The sequence below is a fragment of the Martes martes genome, assembly GCF_963455335.1.
Source record: "Martes martes genome assembly, chromosome: 1".
Lineage (NCBI taxonomy): Eukaryota > Metazoa > Chordata > Mammalia > Carnivora > Mustelidae > Martes > Martes martes.
Genome location: NC_137888.1, coordinates 17,269,379 through 17,285,729, shown reverse-complemented (window position 1 = coordinate 17,285,729; position 16,351 = coordinate 17,269,379). Strand labels below are relative to the sequence as shown.

The following is a 16,351-nucleotide window of genomic DNA, read 5'->3' as shown; positions in this document are numbered from 1 at the left end:
ACCATTCCACTTAGGGTTTTCCTATCTTTTAAAAATAACTTTTTTTCTGATTCTAAAAAAGATACAGTTGTGTTTTTGGTAGAAAATTTGGAAAATGCATAAAAGTACAAAGAAGAAAATAAAAATAGCCAGTTATGTTATTTTTGTGTATATGCATTTTTAAGTGTGAGTGTGTGTGTGTTCATATATACAACCTGGTAACAATAATTTTTTTAAAGATTTATTTGTTTATTTTGGGGGAGGAGGGGCAGAGGAAGAGGGACATTGAGATTCCTCAAGCAGACTCCATACTGAGCATGGACCCCCCATATGGGGCTTTATTCCAGGACCTTGAGATCATGACCTAAACCAAAATCAAGAGTCAGATGCTTAAATGAGTGAACCACCCAAGAGCCCCGAATATGGTTTAATGCTGAAGAGTGGAGAGGCTCTTAATGTTGGCTAACTGGATTGGAAACTTACTCAGCTGCCTGCTAACTGTTCTATCTCGGTCAGGTAATTAAATATCTCTTTGCTTGTTTCCTTTGCTATAAGCTATAAATAGTAATAATATCTATATCAGAGGTTTTTTTTGGGGGGGTGTTTATTAATGGAATTAACTTATGTAAAACACACAGTTAACTTCCAGGGATGATGGTCATCATTATTACTGTCTGTGATTCACGTTTTGTTATGTCATAGTCTTCAGCATCGTATTCCTTTGATGCCTGTACTCAGATTTATGTAACATTCGTATTTAAATTCTTTGTGAACTTTTTTGATTAATTAGCACAGATTCTTAGGAGTGAAAATTTCTATGTCCAGTAGCTTGACTATTTCTAAGCGTCATTCATTGAATAAAAATATCACACAGGCAAAATTCTAGGAACTGGGGACGTAAGAGTGAGCGCAAGAGCCCCAGACCTAGAAGAGTAGAGAATTTTTGTAAAAAGTGACAAGAAGGGAAAGTGCAAAGTGCTTTTAGAGGGTCACCTAGCCTAGGGTTCTAGGAGGGTTTCTCTGGAAAAGTCATATTGAGTTTGAGATCTGAAGCATGATTAGCAGTTAATTGGGTGGCCATTTGGAATCATGGGGAGAAGCCAATGGCCCATGGGAAAGCTCAGATGCAATCTTGGTTGTCTTTTGTGTTTAATGAAAATACACTTACATTTTCTTTAAGGATTCTTCTGAAACACAGTTTAAAGTTTTTAAGCCAGTCGCATCAGCCTGTGTGTGTGTGTGTGTGTGTGTGTGTGTGTGTGTGTCTTGGCTGTGTGATGTCTTTCATAGTTTCTATGTTGAGATATCAGATAAATATTTTTCTGTATTTGCTAGTACTTCTTAGAATTTCATTGAAATGTTTTAACTTTTTATATATCTGGAATTTAAGTTGACTAATGGTCTGAAAGAAGGGTCTACATTTTTTTTTCCAAGTGAATTTCTATTTTTTCCCCCTTCACCTGTTTCACTCATCCCTCCACCCACCTCCCCTCTGGTAACCATCAGTTTGTTCTCTCTTTTAAGTGTGGGTTGTTTTTTCGGTCTCTCTCTCTCTCTCTCCTTTTTTTTTTTTTTTTTTTGGTTCATTTGTTTTCTATTTTTTTTTTAAACTATGTTTGGAGTGATTCTTTTTTGCTCACAGATTTATGTTGCTGACTTCATCATATAGTAATGTTTTATGGTTATGGTTACTAAGGTGTATTTCTGAGCTATCTTTCTCACTATCTATATGGCCTTATCCATAATTCCACAAGTATCATTATCATTATTTTCTAAGTGTAGTTTTATGTTGCAATAAATTTTTTAAAGATTTTATTTATTGGGGTGCATGGGTGGCTCTGTCATCAAGCATCTGTCTTCAGCTCTGGTCATGATCCCAGGGTCCTGGTATCGAGCCCAGCATCGGGCTCCCTGCTTGACAGGAAGCCTGCTTCTCCCTCTCCCACTCCCCCTGCTTGTGTTCCAGCTCTTGCTCTCTCTCGCTATGAAATAAATAAATAAAATATTTAAAAAAAAGATTTTACTAATTTATTTGAGAGAGTGAGCGAGAGAGAGAGATCACAAGAAGGGGGAAGGTGTAGAGGGAGAAGCAGACTCCCAGCTGAGCAGAGAGCCCAATGAGGGGCTTGATTCCAGGATCCTGGGATCATGAGCTGAGCCAAAGGCAGATGTTTAACCTTTGGAGCCATCCAGAAGCCCCGCAGTTATATATATATATATATATATATATATATATATATATATATATGTAGTTGATACCTAATGTTACATTAGTTTTAGATGTACAGCATAGTGAATCCACAACTCTGAATTATGCTGTGCTCACAGTTGTAGCTCACACCTGTCACTATACAACCCTATTACAATATATGGTGCATTTTCAAGTCAAGTGTAATAAATATCTTATCTTACACTTTGTTTTTCAGTTGTGTTTCTCTTTATCTTCACTAAATGTATTTCTTCAGATGAACTTTAGAATCATGTAGTCGATTTCCAAAAAATTAATGAATGACTAATGATTGGAATATTATTAAATCTACTCATTATTTGGGGAAAAAATAAAAGGTTTATTATTTGGAATAAAAGAAATCTATGTCTCTTGCTGTATTTAAATCTTCTTCTATGTCTTTCTAAAGTTTTATAGATTTTTTTCTTACATAGAAAAAAAGTCTGCTTTACCTAGAGAGAGGTTTTGAGGACAAAAGAGAATAGTTCTTATCTGTTGATTAGCCTTTATACTTTTAACAATTTTTAATTGTTAAAATCTGTATAGATGGGGGCGCCTGGGTGGCTCAGTGGGTTAAAGCCTCTGCCTTCGGCTCAGGTCATGATCCCAGGGTCCTGGCATCGAGCCCCGCATCGGGCTCTCTGCTCAGCAGGGAGCCTGCTTCCTCCCCTCTCTCTGCCTGCCTCTCTGCCTACTTGTGATCTATGTCTGTCAAATAAAGAAATAAAATCTTAAAAAAAAAAATAAAAAAAAATAAAATCTGTATAGATGTTCTATTATTTGGAACACATATTTCATTATAGATTCCACCTTTAATCTACAAGAAATATTATTCTTTATTTTGCTTAGTGTTTTTCTCCATCTGAAATATCACTTTGGCTGATATATTATTCTATTCTTATTTTTTCCCTAGTGTTTGCCTGATATATCTTTGGACATTTTTGAAGAAATGCCATTTTGACTTAGATAGCTCCCTTTAAGTTATTATGTCATTGAATTTTATTTTTAAACACATTCTGAAGATGTCTATCTTTTAATAGGACAGCTTAAACAATGTATTGTCATGATAATGTTGTTGGCATTCTGATACCTCATTTTTTGCTTTCCATTCTTTTCTTTATGGGTTATGTTTTACATACATCCTCTTTCCCCATTTGATCAATATGACATATGGTTTTAAATTTGAATTATTATTATTAACATGTTCTACATTATATGCCATCTGTTTTAATTATTATTTTTATATTTCCAGTTAATTTTGAAGCCATATTTTTAACAATTATTTATATTTAGCTATATATTTAAAATTAGTTTCAATACTTACTAAAAATCTTGTATTTTTAATTTCTGTTTGTCTTTAGAGTATACATTGATGTTGCACAGAATATCCACCCACCCACCCCAAACAAAAAGCACAGAAAAAGAAACAAAAACTTGGACTCATCCATGATGGTTTTTTTTTTTTTTTTTTTTGCTTTCACATTTATATCCATCTGCAAATATCAAAGTCTTGAAGTGCAGAATTTGACCTCTTTTTAATCCCCTCTCTTTTCTCCACTGACTTCCTTTCTTCCCCCTTTGCTCATTGTTCTAGCCATTGTTCCCTCCAAGAAGTTGAACTCACTCTCACCTGTGGTGGCCACCTCTCTTTTGCGTCATCTCATCCCTCAGAGAATTGTCCCCTCACAACCCTCTGGTTTCCTCCCACATATCTCCTTATCAAGAAAGCTTTCCTGGATTAATCCACATAAAATTATACTCCACCTCCTTCCCACACCGGCAAGTAAATGTTTCATACCTTCTCTTAAGATCAGTATAACATAAAATGATAGTAATCTTAAGAAAAAGAAGTGACCACAGCTAACAAAATATGCTAAACTGGAAACAAATAATTGTATAGTAATTATAGAAATTTACCCTTAAATAAAGGCAATGTGATTAATAGGAGGCAGCTGTTAGGAAACTCAGGCTTCTGAGTTATGGAGCCAAGGGCAAACTAAACAAAGATCCTTTAGGTCCAGTCTCAGACCGAGGAGGGAGACAAACCACAAGAGACTCTTAGTCTCGGGAAACAAACTGAGGGTTGCTGGAGGTGGTGGGGGAGGAATGGGGATGCTGGATGATGGACATTGGGGAGGTATGTGCTATGGTGAGTGGTGAATTGTGTAAGACTGATCATTCACAGACCTGTACCCCTGGGGCAAATAATACATTATATGTTAAAAAAAAAAAGTCACATTAGGCCTTTGCAGTCTTTAGGACTGAGACCAAATGGAGATAAGTAGGGTAAGTGGGCATTGGGTGTAGTTCTCTATTCCTCTGTGACTTGCCATATTTATGATTTAGTATATTTTCAGTTCTGTTGCTCTTAAGAGAAGGTACAGAACATTTATTAGCTGGGAAGTTTTGTTGATGAACTAAAGCATTTTCCATGTTTTCCTTTTTCCATTTCTGCCAGTGTCATATGAGTGGATTCATGTCACAGAAGTGTGTGTAAGGCTGAACAGGACACACTTCTATAATGAGGAAGCTTTGGTCAATTTCCTTGACAGGTCTAGCATCACCAACCCTTCCACGAATAATTTTTGTTTTTCTTTCTTTTGGAAAACCGGTGAGATTAACAGTTGTGTATTGCCCCTCAGTCACATTGTGATCTGTAGTGCCCTCTTCCAGAAGACAAACTGAGTCAAGAGCAAAGTTGGAAATGATTTTTTTTTGCCCATTTTTAAGTGAACGCTGTGGCCCAAAAGTTGTGCTTTGATGGTGGTTATTGAAACGCTAGGGAGTGCCCATTGCCTGCTTTGGAAATTAGGTGTCTGGCGTAGTACTCAGCATCATGCCCGCTTATCACTGGTACCGGCAACATGAGTGAGCACAGAGCTTCCTCCTTTTGAGCAGGTGCCTGATCAAGCTCACAGAACTAGATGTGTGTTTGGACTTAAACTCTCTCTGCTGCCCAAATGGAGTCTCTTCAACTACTTGGTTTATTGACAAAAAGAAAATCTTATCAACAGAGGGCTGAAAAAAATAATGATGCAACTTAGAAAGTTGGCATTACCTCGGATGGAGAATAAGGAGGATGGTGGAAAGTCTTTTGGCTGCTTTTATCTTTGTGTCCTAAATTTCATCCTCCTGCTCATCATGTCCAATCAATAGAAGCCTTTTAAAAGAGAAAGAAAGAAAAAGAAAGAAAGAAAAAAAAAAAGAAAGAAGGAAGGAAGGAAGGAAAAGAAAGGGAAAATACTTTCATTGGTGAATTATGTGAGATCTGCAAATGACTTCTTTGTATTATAGATGATCATTTTAGGTATATTTATCTTTTTTTTATCAAGTAGCTTGTATAGTAATTGAGGGTAAGGACATTTCTTGTGTGTGTGTGTGTCCTCAGTATTACTTATCATGGGGATTTGTACACAGTAATCTAGGCAAGTAAATAATGATAGTAGTTGGTACAAAGAACACTTTTGGCCACTAAATCGCATTGGCCAAATTCCATGTTGTTGTTGTTTTTTATTTGACAGAGGGAGAGAGATCACTGGTAGGCAGAGAGGCAGGCGGGGGTGGGGGGGGGAGCAGGCTCCCTGCTGAGCAGAGAGCCCAATGCGGGACTCAATCGGAGGACCCTGAGATCATGACCTGAGCCGAAGGCAGAGGCTTAACCCACTGAGCCATCCAGGCACCCCGGCCAAATTCCATGTTTAACTGTGTTCTGAGACCAGGACTAGTTCCCAGGATAAGAAGACTTCCTTGACTTTCACTTTTCAGTTCAGTGGCCAGTAGGTAGGAACAAACCCCACCAGAGACTAACTTGGCTCTCCCCTCCTCTGCCCTGCTTTCTGACCTATGCACCCGGTCCTGATCATCTTAAATTCAACTGCTCAGGGAAAGAACGCTTTGAGTAATTCTGAGGGCAAATTAAAAATAATCATCTCAACCTGAAATTAGCATGTTATATAGAACTATTTGAGAAAACGAAGGAGGGTGAAAAAAAAAGGATGAAAATGTAACCTGGGAGCTGTCTGTGGTTAACCACATAATCCGAGTCTCTGAGTAAATAAGTTATTTCCTGAGAGCAATGTAGTTACTTTGGAAGCAGTCTCAACATTCAGAGTCATTGATGCACCATTTAGTATTTAAATGACAGTGATTGATGCAAGGCCGCCCAGAGCGCTCCAGGGTCTTCAAAACACCCCTTTGTTCCTGAAGAGCGAGCGGAACATTTGGACGGTTGGGCTCTCCGTGCGGCTCTGTCCCCAGACGCATTTTTTGAGGCGTCATTTTCAACTCAGTGGCTTCAGTGCTGTCACAAATTTTACTCACATGATATAATTGAAGAGATACCAATTCAAAAGGCACCCCGAAGCCCACCTTTTCTCATTTGTGTTATATATCTGAGGTGGGCAAACTACCCACAGAACGAATTTGGCCCAGTTCTTGCAAATAAAGTTTTATTAGAACACCATCATGCCCGTTCACTGATGTATTGCCGATGGCGGTTTTCACGCAACAACAGCACAGGTAAGTAGTTGTGACAGAGGTGATCTGGCCCATAAAACCAAAAATATTTATCATCTGGCTCTTCACAGAAAACATTTGCCAACCATTGGTGTATGTGTAACAAAAATCTGTTACTGAAGATATGATAGATTTCTTTTTTTGGGTAACAATCACATACATTAAGGATACATAAAATGCATTTCATTAGAATGAAACCTTATTTCTATAGAATTTAAGAAAGTTATTTAGTCTTCAAACTCAGTATTTGTGTCTCAGATTTCCTTCCCAGGAATTAAGTCCCATTAAAAAAAAATAGACACACACATTCAAAAAGTGTTCTTTTATTATTTCTAGTAACATATATTGTATAAATACTCTATTTTTATATGCCCTTTTACAAAAGCGATATAACTTAAAAGTTTTATCATTAGGAAGAAATGTATAAAAATAAATATGTTATTATAGGCATTTATTACAAACTATAATCCTTCTTAGAAGGAACACATAAATACTTATAAAGTATGTAGAATTTATAGTAACATATTTTACTATATACATATGGAAAAAAAAAAAGTCATATTCTCTATCATAGTAGAAGAGCTGAACAGACATTCACCAGGATATGACTGCTGGGCCAGCTGCTGGGGATGGACCTGCTACCCCTCAGTAGCCTCCCCACTGTGAGACAAGTGATCTCCATGTCCCCAAACCCTGGGGATCCCTTTCTACACACCCCATTCTTATACCGGCATTACATCCTTTTTTGTGTGATCACCCAGTCTTTCTTGAGACAGGAACGGTTTTGTTGTTGTTGTTTTTGTTTTGTTTTGTTTTGTTTTTTGACATCCACATTCTTAAAGTAGGCTTACACACAGAGGCAAGAAAATAGGAGGTACTGAGCCCATCCTGCCTTCTGGCTTTTCCGAGCATCGGATTCGTTGCTGCTTTTTTAACCCTCGTATACTTCCTGCATTTTTACAGAGACGTGGGATTGTTTCTTTGTCAAAATAAAATCATGAATAAAGACATAACAAGGGCACAAGAAAGGAAAGAGTTCATTTGGGTCATGTGAGGTTGTTAAGCATTTCTGTCATGGTGGACAGTCTTGAACTCTTACCTCTGGGTAGAAGAGACCGCAGGAACATTCTCTGAAATGGTAGCAGCCATTATCAGTGCTGGTTAAAGATGCTATTTGTACCCCCTTTTCTCCCCCTGTTGTTAGTGAGGTAAAGTAAGCCCTGTCTGAAGCTAAACAAATCTCTTCTCTCTCCTGCTTTTCATTCCCCACCCACGATTTAAATATACAAAGTATTCAATCAGTACCACAACACAGGGATTGTATACTCCTTAAACTAAGTTGGACAATTGTTTCTATTTTCTTTTTAACTTGTCATAGATGTAACAAAGGGAATAATAATAATGCCCTGGGGCTTTATCATGCTATATCATTGCTCAGAGATTAATAACCCTCTTTAACTACCCTATCAGATTCGTAACTGGCAGGATATTCTGACGATCTAATTTCTTTTCTACCTACCTCTACCCTCCCAACTCCTTGACAGGCCTCGTTGCTCACGGGCAAGGTACACTGGACCCCTCCAGCCTTCTTGATGTCAATACCTCAGCCCTTCCACACCTCGTCCTTCCCTCTACACGGACGCTGCTTAACTACATTCTGCCATCGTGCAAAAATCTATGTAATGCTTCGGTTTCTTTAAAGGATCACAGCTCTCGTGAGACATCACCCCCCCATCATGAGACAGACACTGCAAGGTTCTCTTTTTGTAACCCTTCCCGCAAGTCTTGGAACATGGGGACCAATCCCCTAGCTGCCAGTGCGGGCAGGGCAGGTCGGCGCAGGGTCTGGTGCTGGCCGGCTTCACTTCCTTCGCACACTCGGAGGCAGGCTGCCCGTTGATGTCCCGGCACTCCACCAGTCTCCGCTGCCAGCCCAGTCCGCACGACTTGGAGCATTCGCCCCACTCCTCGATGACCCATTCGGAGAAAGTAGGGATGGCGTTGAAAGACTCCTTCTTCTTCTTCACAAAATAGGTGTATTTAATTTTGGGGCGGAAGGCATTGCCCACCGTGAGGACCTGGATGGTTATGGGCTCTTTGAGCGGACTGAAGCTGCGGATTCGTTCCAGCGAGGCGGAGGACCCGCTGTACCTTAGGACGGTCCCTTTGTAGGAAATGTCTTGCTCTAAGGTGGACAGAGTGAAGTCGCCGTTCAGGATATAGGTGCCATCGGCAGCTTTGATGGCGAGATAGCTCCCATTGTTTCTGGATCCCCGGTGATTCCGTTGTTTCACTTCAATGTTTGTCGCTCCAGCCGGAATTGTGACGATATCGTGATAGCCAGGTCTGCGGGCCAGAAAAAAACAGATGTAAGAATCTCTCAGTCCCTTGGCTCATTCTCTGAATTGGCTTGAAACCACGCTCGTCAATCAACAGAGCATGAAATTTTTACTAGAGCCATGAAATTACATGTAAATAGTAAGATCTTTGGGAGTACGACGATTTTAAAACTCACTTTGCACTGGTCACCGATCCTGAGGTTTTCTTGCACGTGGATCCATTTCCTCCACAGACGCCACATTTATCAAACTTCTTTTTGGAATCTATGATGCGATCACAGCCAGCTTTTACACACTGTCCTTGCACGCAGACAGAGGTAGAATCTGGGCTACACGGGGTACCGTCCACCACCTGAAGAAGAGGAGAAATATATCTGCGTCACAGGTTAACACGGGAAAGAGAGGATGCTCTGATAATTAGGAAAGTTTCTCTCATTAACATCGTCTTCCGATCATCACAATTAAAACTGAACTCAACGCATGTCACGTACTACTCTTCCTGGTGGCTTTTTCCCCACAGTAGATGTAGACGTCTGAAAAAATTATAATTTCTTTTTGATTATTTGTTTATTGAGCTATGTCACTTCCAGGTAAAGTTAACAAAGCAGAGCTTGTCAATGTGTTTACGGTGGTCTGCTCCGTGCCTAGAATAATACCCAGCAATCGCACACACTGAATTAGTCAGTTGTGTGTTGAATCTAGGAAGTATTTTCATAGCCAACAGTGATAACAGCACATGATAACCTCAACCAAAATTCATTTCCTTTTTTTTAACCTCAGAACCAGATTTATCCCCTCAGCAAGAGAGCAAAACGATGCTTCTACAGTTTCAAGATAAGTCCTCAAACACAAGAGTTATCGATGCTCAGACTTAATTTTAATAAGTCCATTTGCGCATATTACTGCTAATCACCAGTTACTAGTTTGGTCTCTGCCTACGTTATTCTCCAAAACCACTGGCTGGTTGCCATGTGAATTTATCTAACGATAAAGAACTTTTCTTTGTGTATCAGAGGAATAACAAGCAACGATAAGAATCCTGAGTGCTAGATTCAAGCTTTATTCATAACTGAAAGCACCACCACACCCAAAGCGGGCAGTTGCTAATGTATCCAGAAGACAAAGAGATCTAATTTGAAATGGAAGGCGTTAATATATAAACTAATGAAGGGGCGCCTGGGGGGCTCAGTGGTTAAGCCTTTGCCTTCGGCTCCGGTCATGATCTCAGGGTCCTGGGATCAAGCCCCGCATCAGGCTCTCTGCTCAGCAGGGAGCCTGCTTCCCCCTCTCTCTGCCTGCCTCTCCACCTACTTGTGATCTCTCTCTGTCAAATAAATAATTAAAAAAATCTTTAAAAATATATATATATGTAAACTAATGAAACTGCATCAGAGGTTGTGTGAAGAGGTCACAATTCAAGCCCTCGTTTCTTAGACAAGAGTATGAATGAAAGGAAGTACCTTGGGCTGCAAAACGAAGAAGAAGCCAATGCCTTTGGCTTGACAGATGAGCTTGCACCTGTCCTTGGGGGAGACTCCAGCGTACTTGGGTGTCCACTCCACCGCGGGCCCACTCCCAAAGGAAACTTTAGAAAACTCATTGTGTGCCTCACATTGTTCCTCTCTAAAGGTTTTTCCTAGAAAGAAAAGGATATAATGACATCATCAGTGTTTAATCTTTACCTGCTGGCTTGCAGCCACGTGGCTGTCACCCCATCTCTACTCACCATTGTTGTCTGGACAGTCTTCAATGTTACATGACCTATAGCGCACACGCTTGCCTTCACAGTACTTCCCTCCGTTTTTGGGGACAGGGTTGTCACATTCCCTCATTGTGTACTGAACTCCTCCACCACACGTTCTCGAACACTCTCCCCAGGGTCCCCATGGCCCCCAGCTTCCATGAACAGGAGTCTAAATGGGAACACAAGTGGTCAGCATTAGAACTCTCTACAGAGGTCTTTTTAGGAAATAAAAGAGAAAAATAAGAAACAGAGAATCAGCTGTAAAAGCAACCATCAAAGCCACAGGCAGGGATGTTTATGGTGATACCTGATGCTTTAGCATCACTTTGTTCCTTCCCAGCTGTGAATTTTAAAGGAGTATGCACACGTGGCGATAGGAAAACTCACATGGAAGTGCATCTTGTCCGTCTTGTTCACACATTTGCCGTTGATACACCATCTTCCTTCCCCACAGCTGGTGCCGTCCGCCCAAGGGAAGTGTTTGGTTTGGCACACCAGCAATCCGCCGGAGGTGCCCGTGCACCAGAGGGTCATGCAAGTGCTGGCCGCATCTAGGCAGTGTTTGGACTCCTCTCCAAACGTAAATTGGCACTGCCGGTTGGCATCATACAAGGTCCCGGGGAGATCCGAGGGGAGCTGGATGGGGCTCTGGGGTTTGTCCATCAAACATTCTCCTGCAAAGGAAATGCCAACTCATATTACAAAACAGGAGATGAAAACACACCGAAGGCAGATCGGTTTCAGAAAATATATATCTTAAGACATTATATATAGCAAAGTGTCTTGAACACCAGAGCTTCTGGGGAAAACGCCAGAGAGGTTTACATGATTTGTAAGATTTTGTCCTCAAAGGGATTTCTGCGTTAACAGTGACGGGAAGTTACTGCTCTGTTGAAAAATATCAAATTAACGTACATTAGGAGCTACCCGGCCAGAAGAATGATCTGTTATTGGAAATTAAGGCCTAAAAATGTATGCTCTTGACAATGAAGGTAACTTGGAAGGAGGAGACATCAAAAGAACAAAAAAAGAGAGAACGAGGTGGTTTATCTAGAACCTTCCATGTGGAAGCTGGAGTATACCTAGAAAGAGTAGCTCAAGCTTCTTACCATGACCATTATCCAGAAATGACGTAATCATGTAGGCACTGCAGGGAGACCAAGGCTGGCTGTGGTTCAGGTTGGAAAGCATTGACGCCATCATGTGGGAATTCTGGTCGATGCCATTAATGCCGGCACACTGCTTTGCATCATCATGGGGCATGTTAAACACGTGGCCTAAGAAGCAATCCAAAACCCACATTAAAAAATAGGTCACTCGTAGCATTTGTTTCCCCCATCGGGGATTCTGTTTGTCTCAAAGCGTGATTTCTAGAAGAAGAAATGTACTTTGGCAACCATCTAGTTTGGACACAACGTGCCTGTCTTTTAAAAGGTGCAAACAAATATGCAAATTTCCAAAGGTCCAGAGCTCCTTCTGGGTTATTTTTGAATCCAAATAAGGCTGGCCCTTGTTTAGAATAGTGGGGGAAAAAATACTTTCTGCAGTTTCTAGAAAGCTCCGGAACCTAAAATAGCAATAAATCTGCAGACACTCCCCCCTTCAGTGAGCACACGGTTTATCCATTTGAAAACTCGTGTAGCGGACTCCACTCCAAGTCTGAATTGGACTCACCTAGTTCATGAGCTGTGGTGAAGGCAGCTTGCAAGCCATCATCTTCTATGACTGAACAGCTTCGACCGGGGTCACATATAGTTCCAACATCAGCCATCCCAAGAGTGTCACAGGTCTGGGCCCCACACAGGTCCTAAAGGGAACAGAGGTGGGTCCTGACTCATAGGGACAGACAGCACAAACCTTTTGGCAGGGACCTAACTTTCTGGCAACATGTATCTCCACATTTGTGTGGGAGCATTTACATTCCCTTCTGCTGAGCTGTGCTTTGGGGACCCCTGTGGGTGACTTTAACTAAGATTTTTCTCTGATGCTATTCAAATAGGACTGTGAGACTTGAGATATTAACATTAAGGAAGACCTAAATAAGGGGGACCAGCCTAGCCAATTCAAAAAAAAAAAAAAAAAGGTAAGTGCAAAAACACTGGGGAAGTGCCTTGACCACATTTGCTTGTGACAAAGCGGACTCCCTAGAGGACAGTCCTAATCCGCAGGGTCCTGCTCCTACCTGTCTGGTGAAGAGAATCGCCGTGTCATAGTGCTCTCCATCCCGGTCACTGGGTGGGTTGTGCTGCTTTTGCCAGTTGCAGAAGTTCCGTAAGGTGAGGGCCGCGTTGGAGGTCACTTCCGGCCCCTTCTGCTCCTCGTAGATGACCAGGATCTTCACTACCACCAGGCTCACTGAATTCCGAATGCTGGGGTGTTTGTACAGCCTGGCTGCCACGGAGAACAGGGTCAGGAGGTAGTGCTTCAGGCCACTGCCGTGAAACTCTGCCATTGACTGGTCGGCCACCAGCATAGTTTCCACATAGCGGTGGCTGGACACAAATCGCTTCTTTCTTATGCTTCCAGTTCCTGTGAAGAGACCAAAAAAATCGTTTGCTCAGGGACAGTCTTGCCAAGAATAGTGACCTTCCCAGAGTATATAAGGAAAGCCTAACCCGTCAAAGCAAATAAGGCAAAAATAGGCCTGGAACAACAATAACAAAAATATTTGCATCTCTTTTCACTGAAAGTGTTATTTTTAAAGTTTTTTTTTCCCCTTTATGATTTTTTCTCCCTCCTTTAGTAGAAATAAAAAAGCCCTGTGAGTCACTGAGGCTTTGGACATTTTTTTTTTTTTTTTGTAAGCAGGATTTCTTTTGTCCTCCTTGAAATCCTATAAGCTGACCAAGGCAGTGTGCACATCACCCTGCCCAGCTGTAGTAAAAACTTGGAGCAAGGGCAGCAGGCAGAGCCCCTGAGTCACTCTTTCACAGGCCAGTACTCAAATCCTGAATGAGATCATCCGACTCCACGTGGAAGGCCCAGGGCAGGGCTGGGGCCTCTGCCAAGGGGCCGGGCCTGGAGGAATCTCGGCCTGCTCTGCTCTCTCATTCCAGGGGTCCCCGGGGATGCTCCGCTCTTGCCAAATCCGGGCACAAGGACCACACACTCTGCCCAGCAGCCTATTGCCCTACTCCCACTACCCCAGGGAACTAAGTTCCTGTCTTGAGCCGTGGGGCCACGTTTGATTATTCAGAAAAGAGCCCTTTGACTCTGGACTGAAAACCAGCCCCCAGGGAAGTCCTGAACTGGACGCTGACCGGGTACGGGCTTCAAGGAGCTGATGTCCAGGGGAAAAGATGAAAATTCGAAAACAAGACACGTGAGACAGTTAAGGACGAAAAGAGGCACCCAAGTGATAGAATGAAGAGAACAGAGCAGTAATCACCGCGCACAACGCAAAGAGTGAGGGTGAGGCGCTGATCGGCAGTGACTAACAGGGCTTGAGAGCAGAATTTTGGCCGCGAGAGGGAGCGCAAACTGGGAGGCCGAGTGGGAGGCGCGGAGAGGCGGGGCCAGCTGGGCAAAGACCTCCCAAGCAGGTTCTGCAGAGGGGCCCCGCCGCCGCCGCCAGCCGGTCGGGGTCAGCCTCTTAAGGGGGCAGGAGGAGAATGCGGAGGCCAGCGGAACCGAGATTCTAGCGCGGCTGTCCAGGCCCGCGGACTGCGCTCCGCGAGGCCGCCGTCGCTCCTCCGCCCTCCATCTCCGCCCTCCTCTGGGCGCAGGGTACGCGCACTGGCACTTAGGAGACTAAGCGCAAAGTTGCAACCCGACCCAAGAACACATGTACCGGCGTTAAAAAGAAACTAGCATGACTGAAATAAGTCACACGCGCTCACACTAGACTAAGGTGGAAGGAGTAGTAGGTTATCAGCTCTTCCCTTCCCTGTCGAAACGCTGCGCCTTAGCAGAAAATCGTTGATTTGTCTGTCCTCCCTTGACCATTCATTATTCGGGCAAACGGGATTCTGTTCTAGCAAGGATGGGATTAGTTCACCAACCCAAACCTCAAACCGCATTCCTCCACATTAGGCCTCCATCCGGGCCGCAGACATCGGTTCCTGCCTGCGAACGGTTTACCCTCCGCACGCGCCGCACAGAGACGGTAGGGAAAGTGGGATGAATGGAGAGACAAGTGAGAGCAACTCTTCAGGGATCGATACCTGTCGGCTGTCCCGCCCGCTGCGGCGCCGGGTCCCGCCGCGGCCACTGCGCTCCGGCGTCGTCGCCCGCCGGCCCCTCGCCCCTCCCAAGCCGGGTCTCGTCGTCGGTGACCCCGCACTTGGCGCCGCCGCCGCCCCGCCGCCTCCGCCGCAGGAGATGGAACTGGGGCCGCTCCGGCTGCTCCTCCCCGGCGGCGGCGGCGGCCGCTGGGGCGAGACGCACGGTGGCGGCGACCGGCGCGGGCTGGATGAAGTACTCCTCGCCCTGCAGGTAGAAGGCGCCGCGCACGCCCTCGCAGAGACTGAGAGCTGCGGCCGAGCCGGAGTCGCCGTTCACCGTGCCAGAGTAGAAGCAGTGCGCCAGGTCGCCGGCGGCGTCCGGACCGAGCGCGTCCGGCCCGGGCCTGCGCCCCACCGTCTGCAGTGTGAAACCCGGCGCCAGGAAGCCGCGGTCGGGCTGCAGCTCCAGGTGCAGCTGCCGGCCGAAGGCGTCCAGGCGAAGGTGCGTGGTGGTGTGTCCCGGCGCGCGCTCCAACGCGGGCTGCACCAACTCCTCGTCTTCCTCTGCGGGGCGCCCGCGCGCGCCCGGCAGAAGCAGCAGCGTCGTAGCCGCCGCGAGCAGTAGCAGCGCGGGCGCAGGCTGTGAGCCCCGAGGCCGCCGCGCTGGCTCCGCGTTCCCCATGTCGCTGCCTCTTGTGCGCTTTCGAAACCCTGCGGGGACCGGTCGCTGCACCCGAGTCCCGGGAGGCACCGCACGCCGCAGTGCACCGGGCGAGGGGACTATTGTTCGGGTCGGGAGCACGGAGCCTCGCTGGCCTCGCTCTGGGATGTTAACAATTACTGTTACTCTTTGAAAGTGCGCGCAGAGCTGGCCGCGTACAGGACTCCGGAGTCACTGGGAAAGAGGAGCTGCAGTTCTGCGGGAGCGCGGGAAGTTTTTCTTCTGGCGCAGAGTTGGAGGCACCTCGCAGCAGGGGCTGGATGGGAGGCTGCTGCAGAGACCAGAAGTGCCCTGGAACGCCTCCGGGGCAGGGGGCAACGGGCAACGCGAGGATCGGTGCCTGGAGCCCCTCTTCGGTCTCCGCCTTGGCCGCAGGGCTGCTGGCTTTGCGCACGACTCGGTCCTTTCGGCCCTACTCTGCGCCCGGCTTTGCAGTGGCCCCTGGCGTGGAGCCGCTCTCCAGCGAGTGCGAGAACCAGGCAGCCCGGGCAGCCCTTTTATAGTCTAGACTGCGTCTCCACCTCCCTCCCCCCTTCTCTCTCCCTCTTGGCCTCCTTTCCATCCCAAAGACACCGCCCCCAAACTCAGTCGGTGCTAAACCGCGCTCAGCGCCGCGGGCCCGGGCGGGGGAGGGGACGGCCTCCGCGGTGGCAGGGCGCCAAG

General features: G+C 44.9%; 1 protein-coding gene across 1 annotated transcript; it reads right to left on the bottom strand.

Annotated features, from left to right (window-relative positions):
* Positions 1 to 6,642: 6,642 nt before the first annotated feature.
* Positions 6,643 to 15,649, bottom strand: ADAMTS1 (ADAM metallopeptidase with thrombospondin type 1 motif 1; the record flags this gene model as incomplete). Its single annotated transcript, XM_080810791.1, has 9 exons — positions 6,643 to 9,067; positions 9,237 to 9,412; positions 10,521 to 10,696; positions 10,787 to 10,973; positions 11,192 to 11,478; positions 11,914 to 12,081; positions 12,479 to 12,611; positions 12,987 to 13,333; positions 14,968 to 15,649. The coding sequence occupies 9 exons, from the start codon at positions 15,647 to 15,649 to the stop codon at positions 8,368 to 8,370; spliced, it is 2,856 nt and encodes a 951-aa protein (XP_080666917.1). The 3' UTR covers positions 6,643 to 8,367.
* Between the last annotated feature and the right edge of the window lie 702 nt (positions 15,650 to 16,351).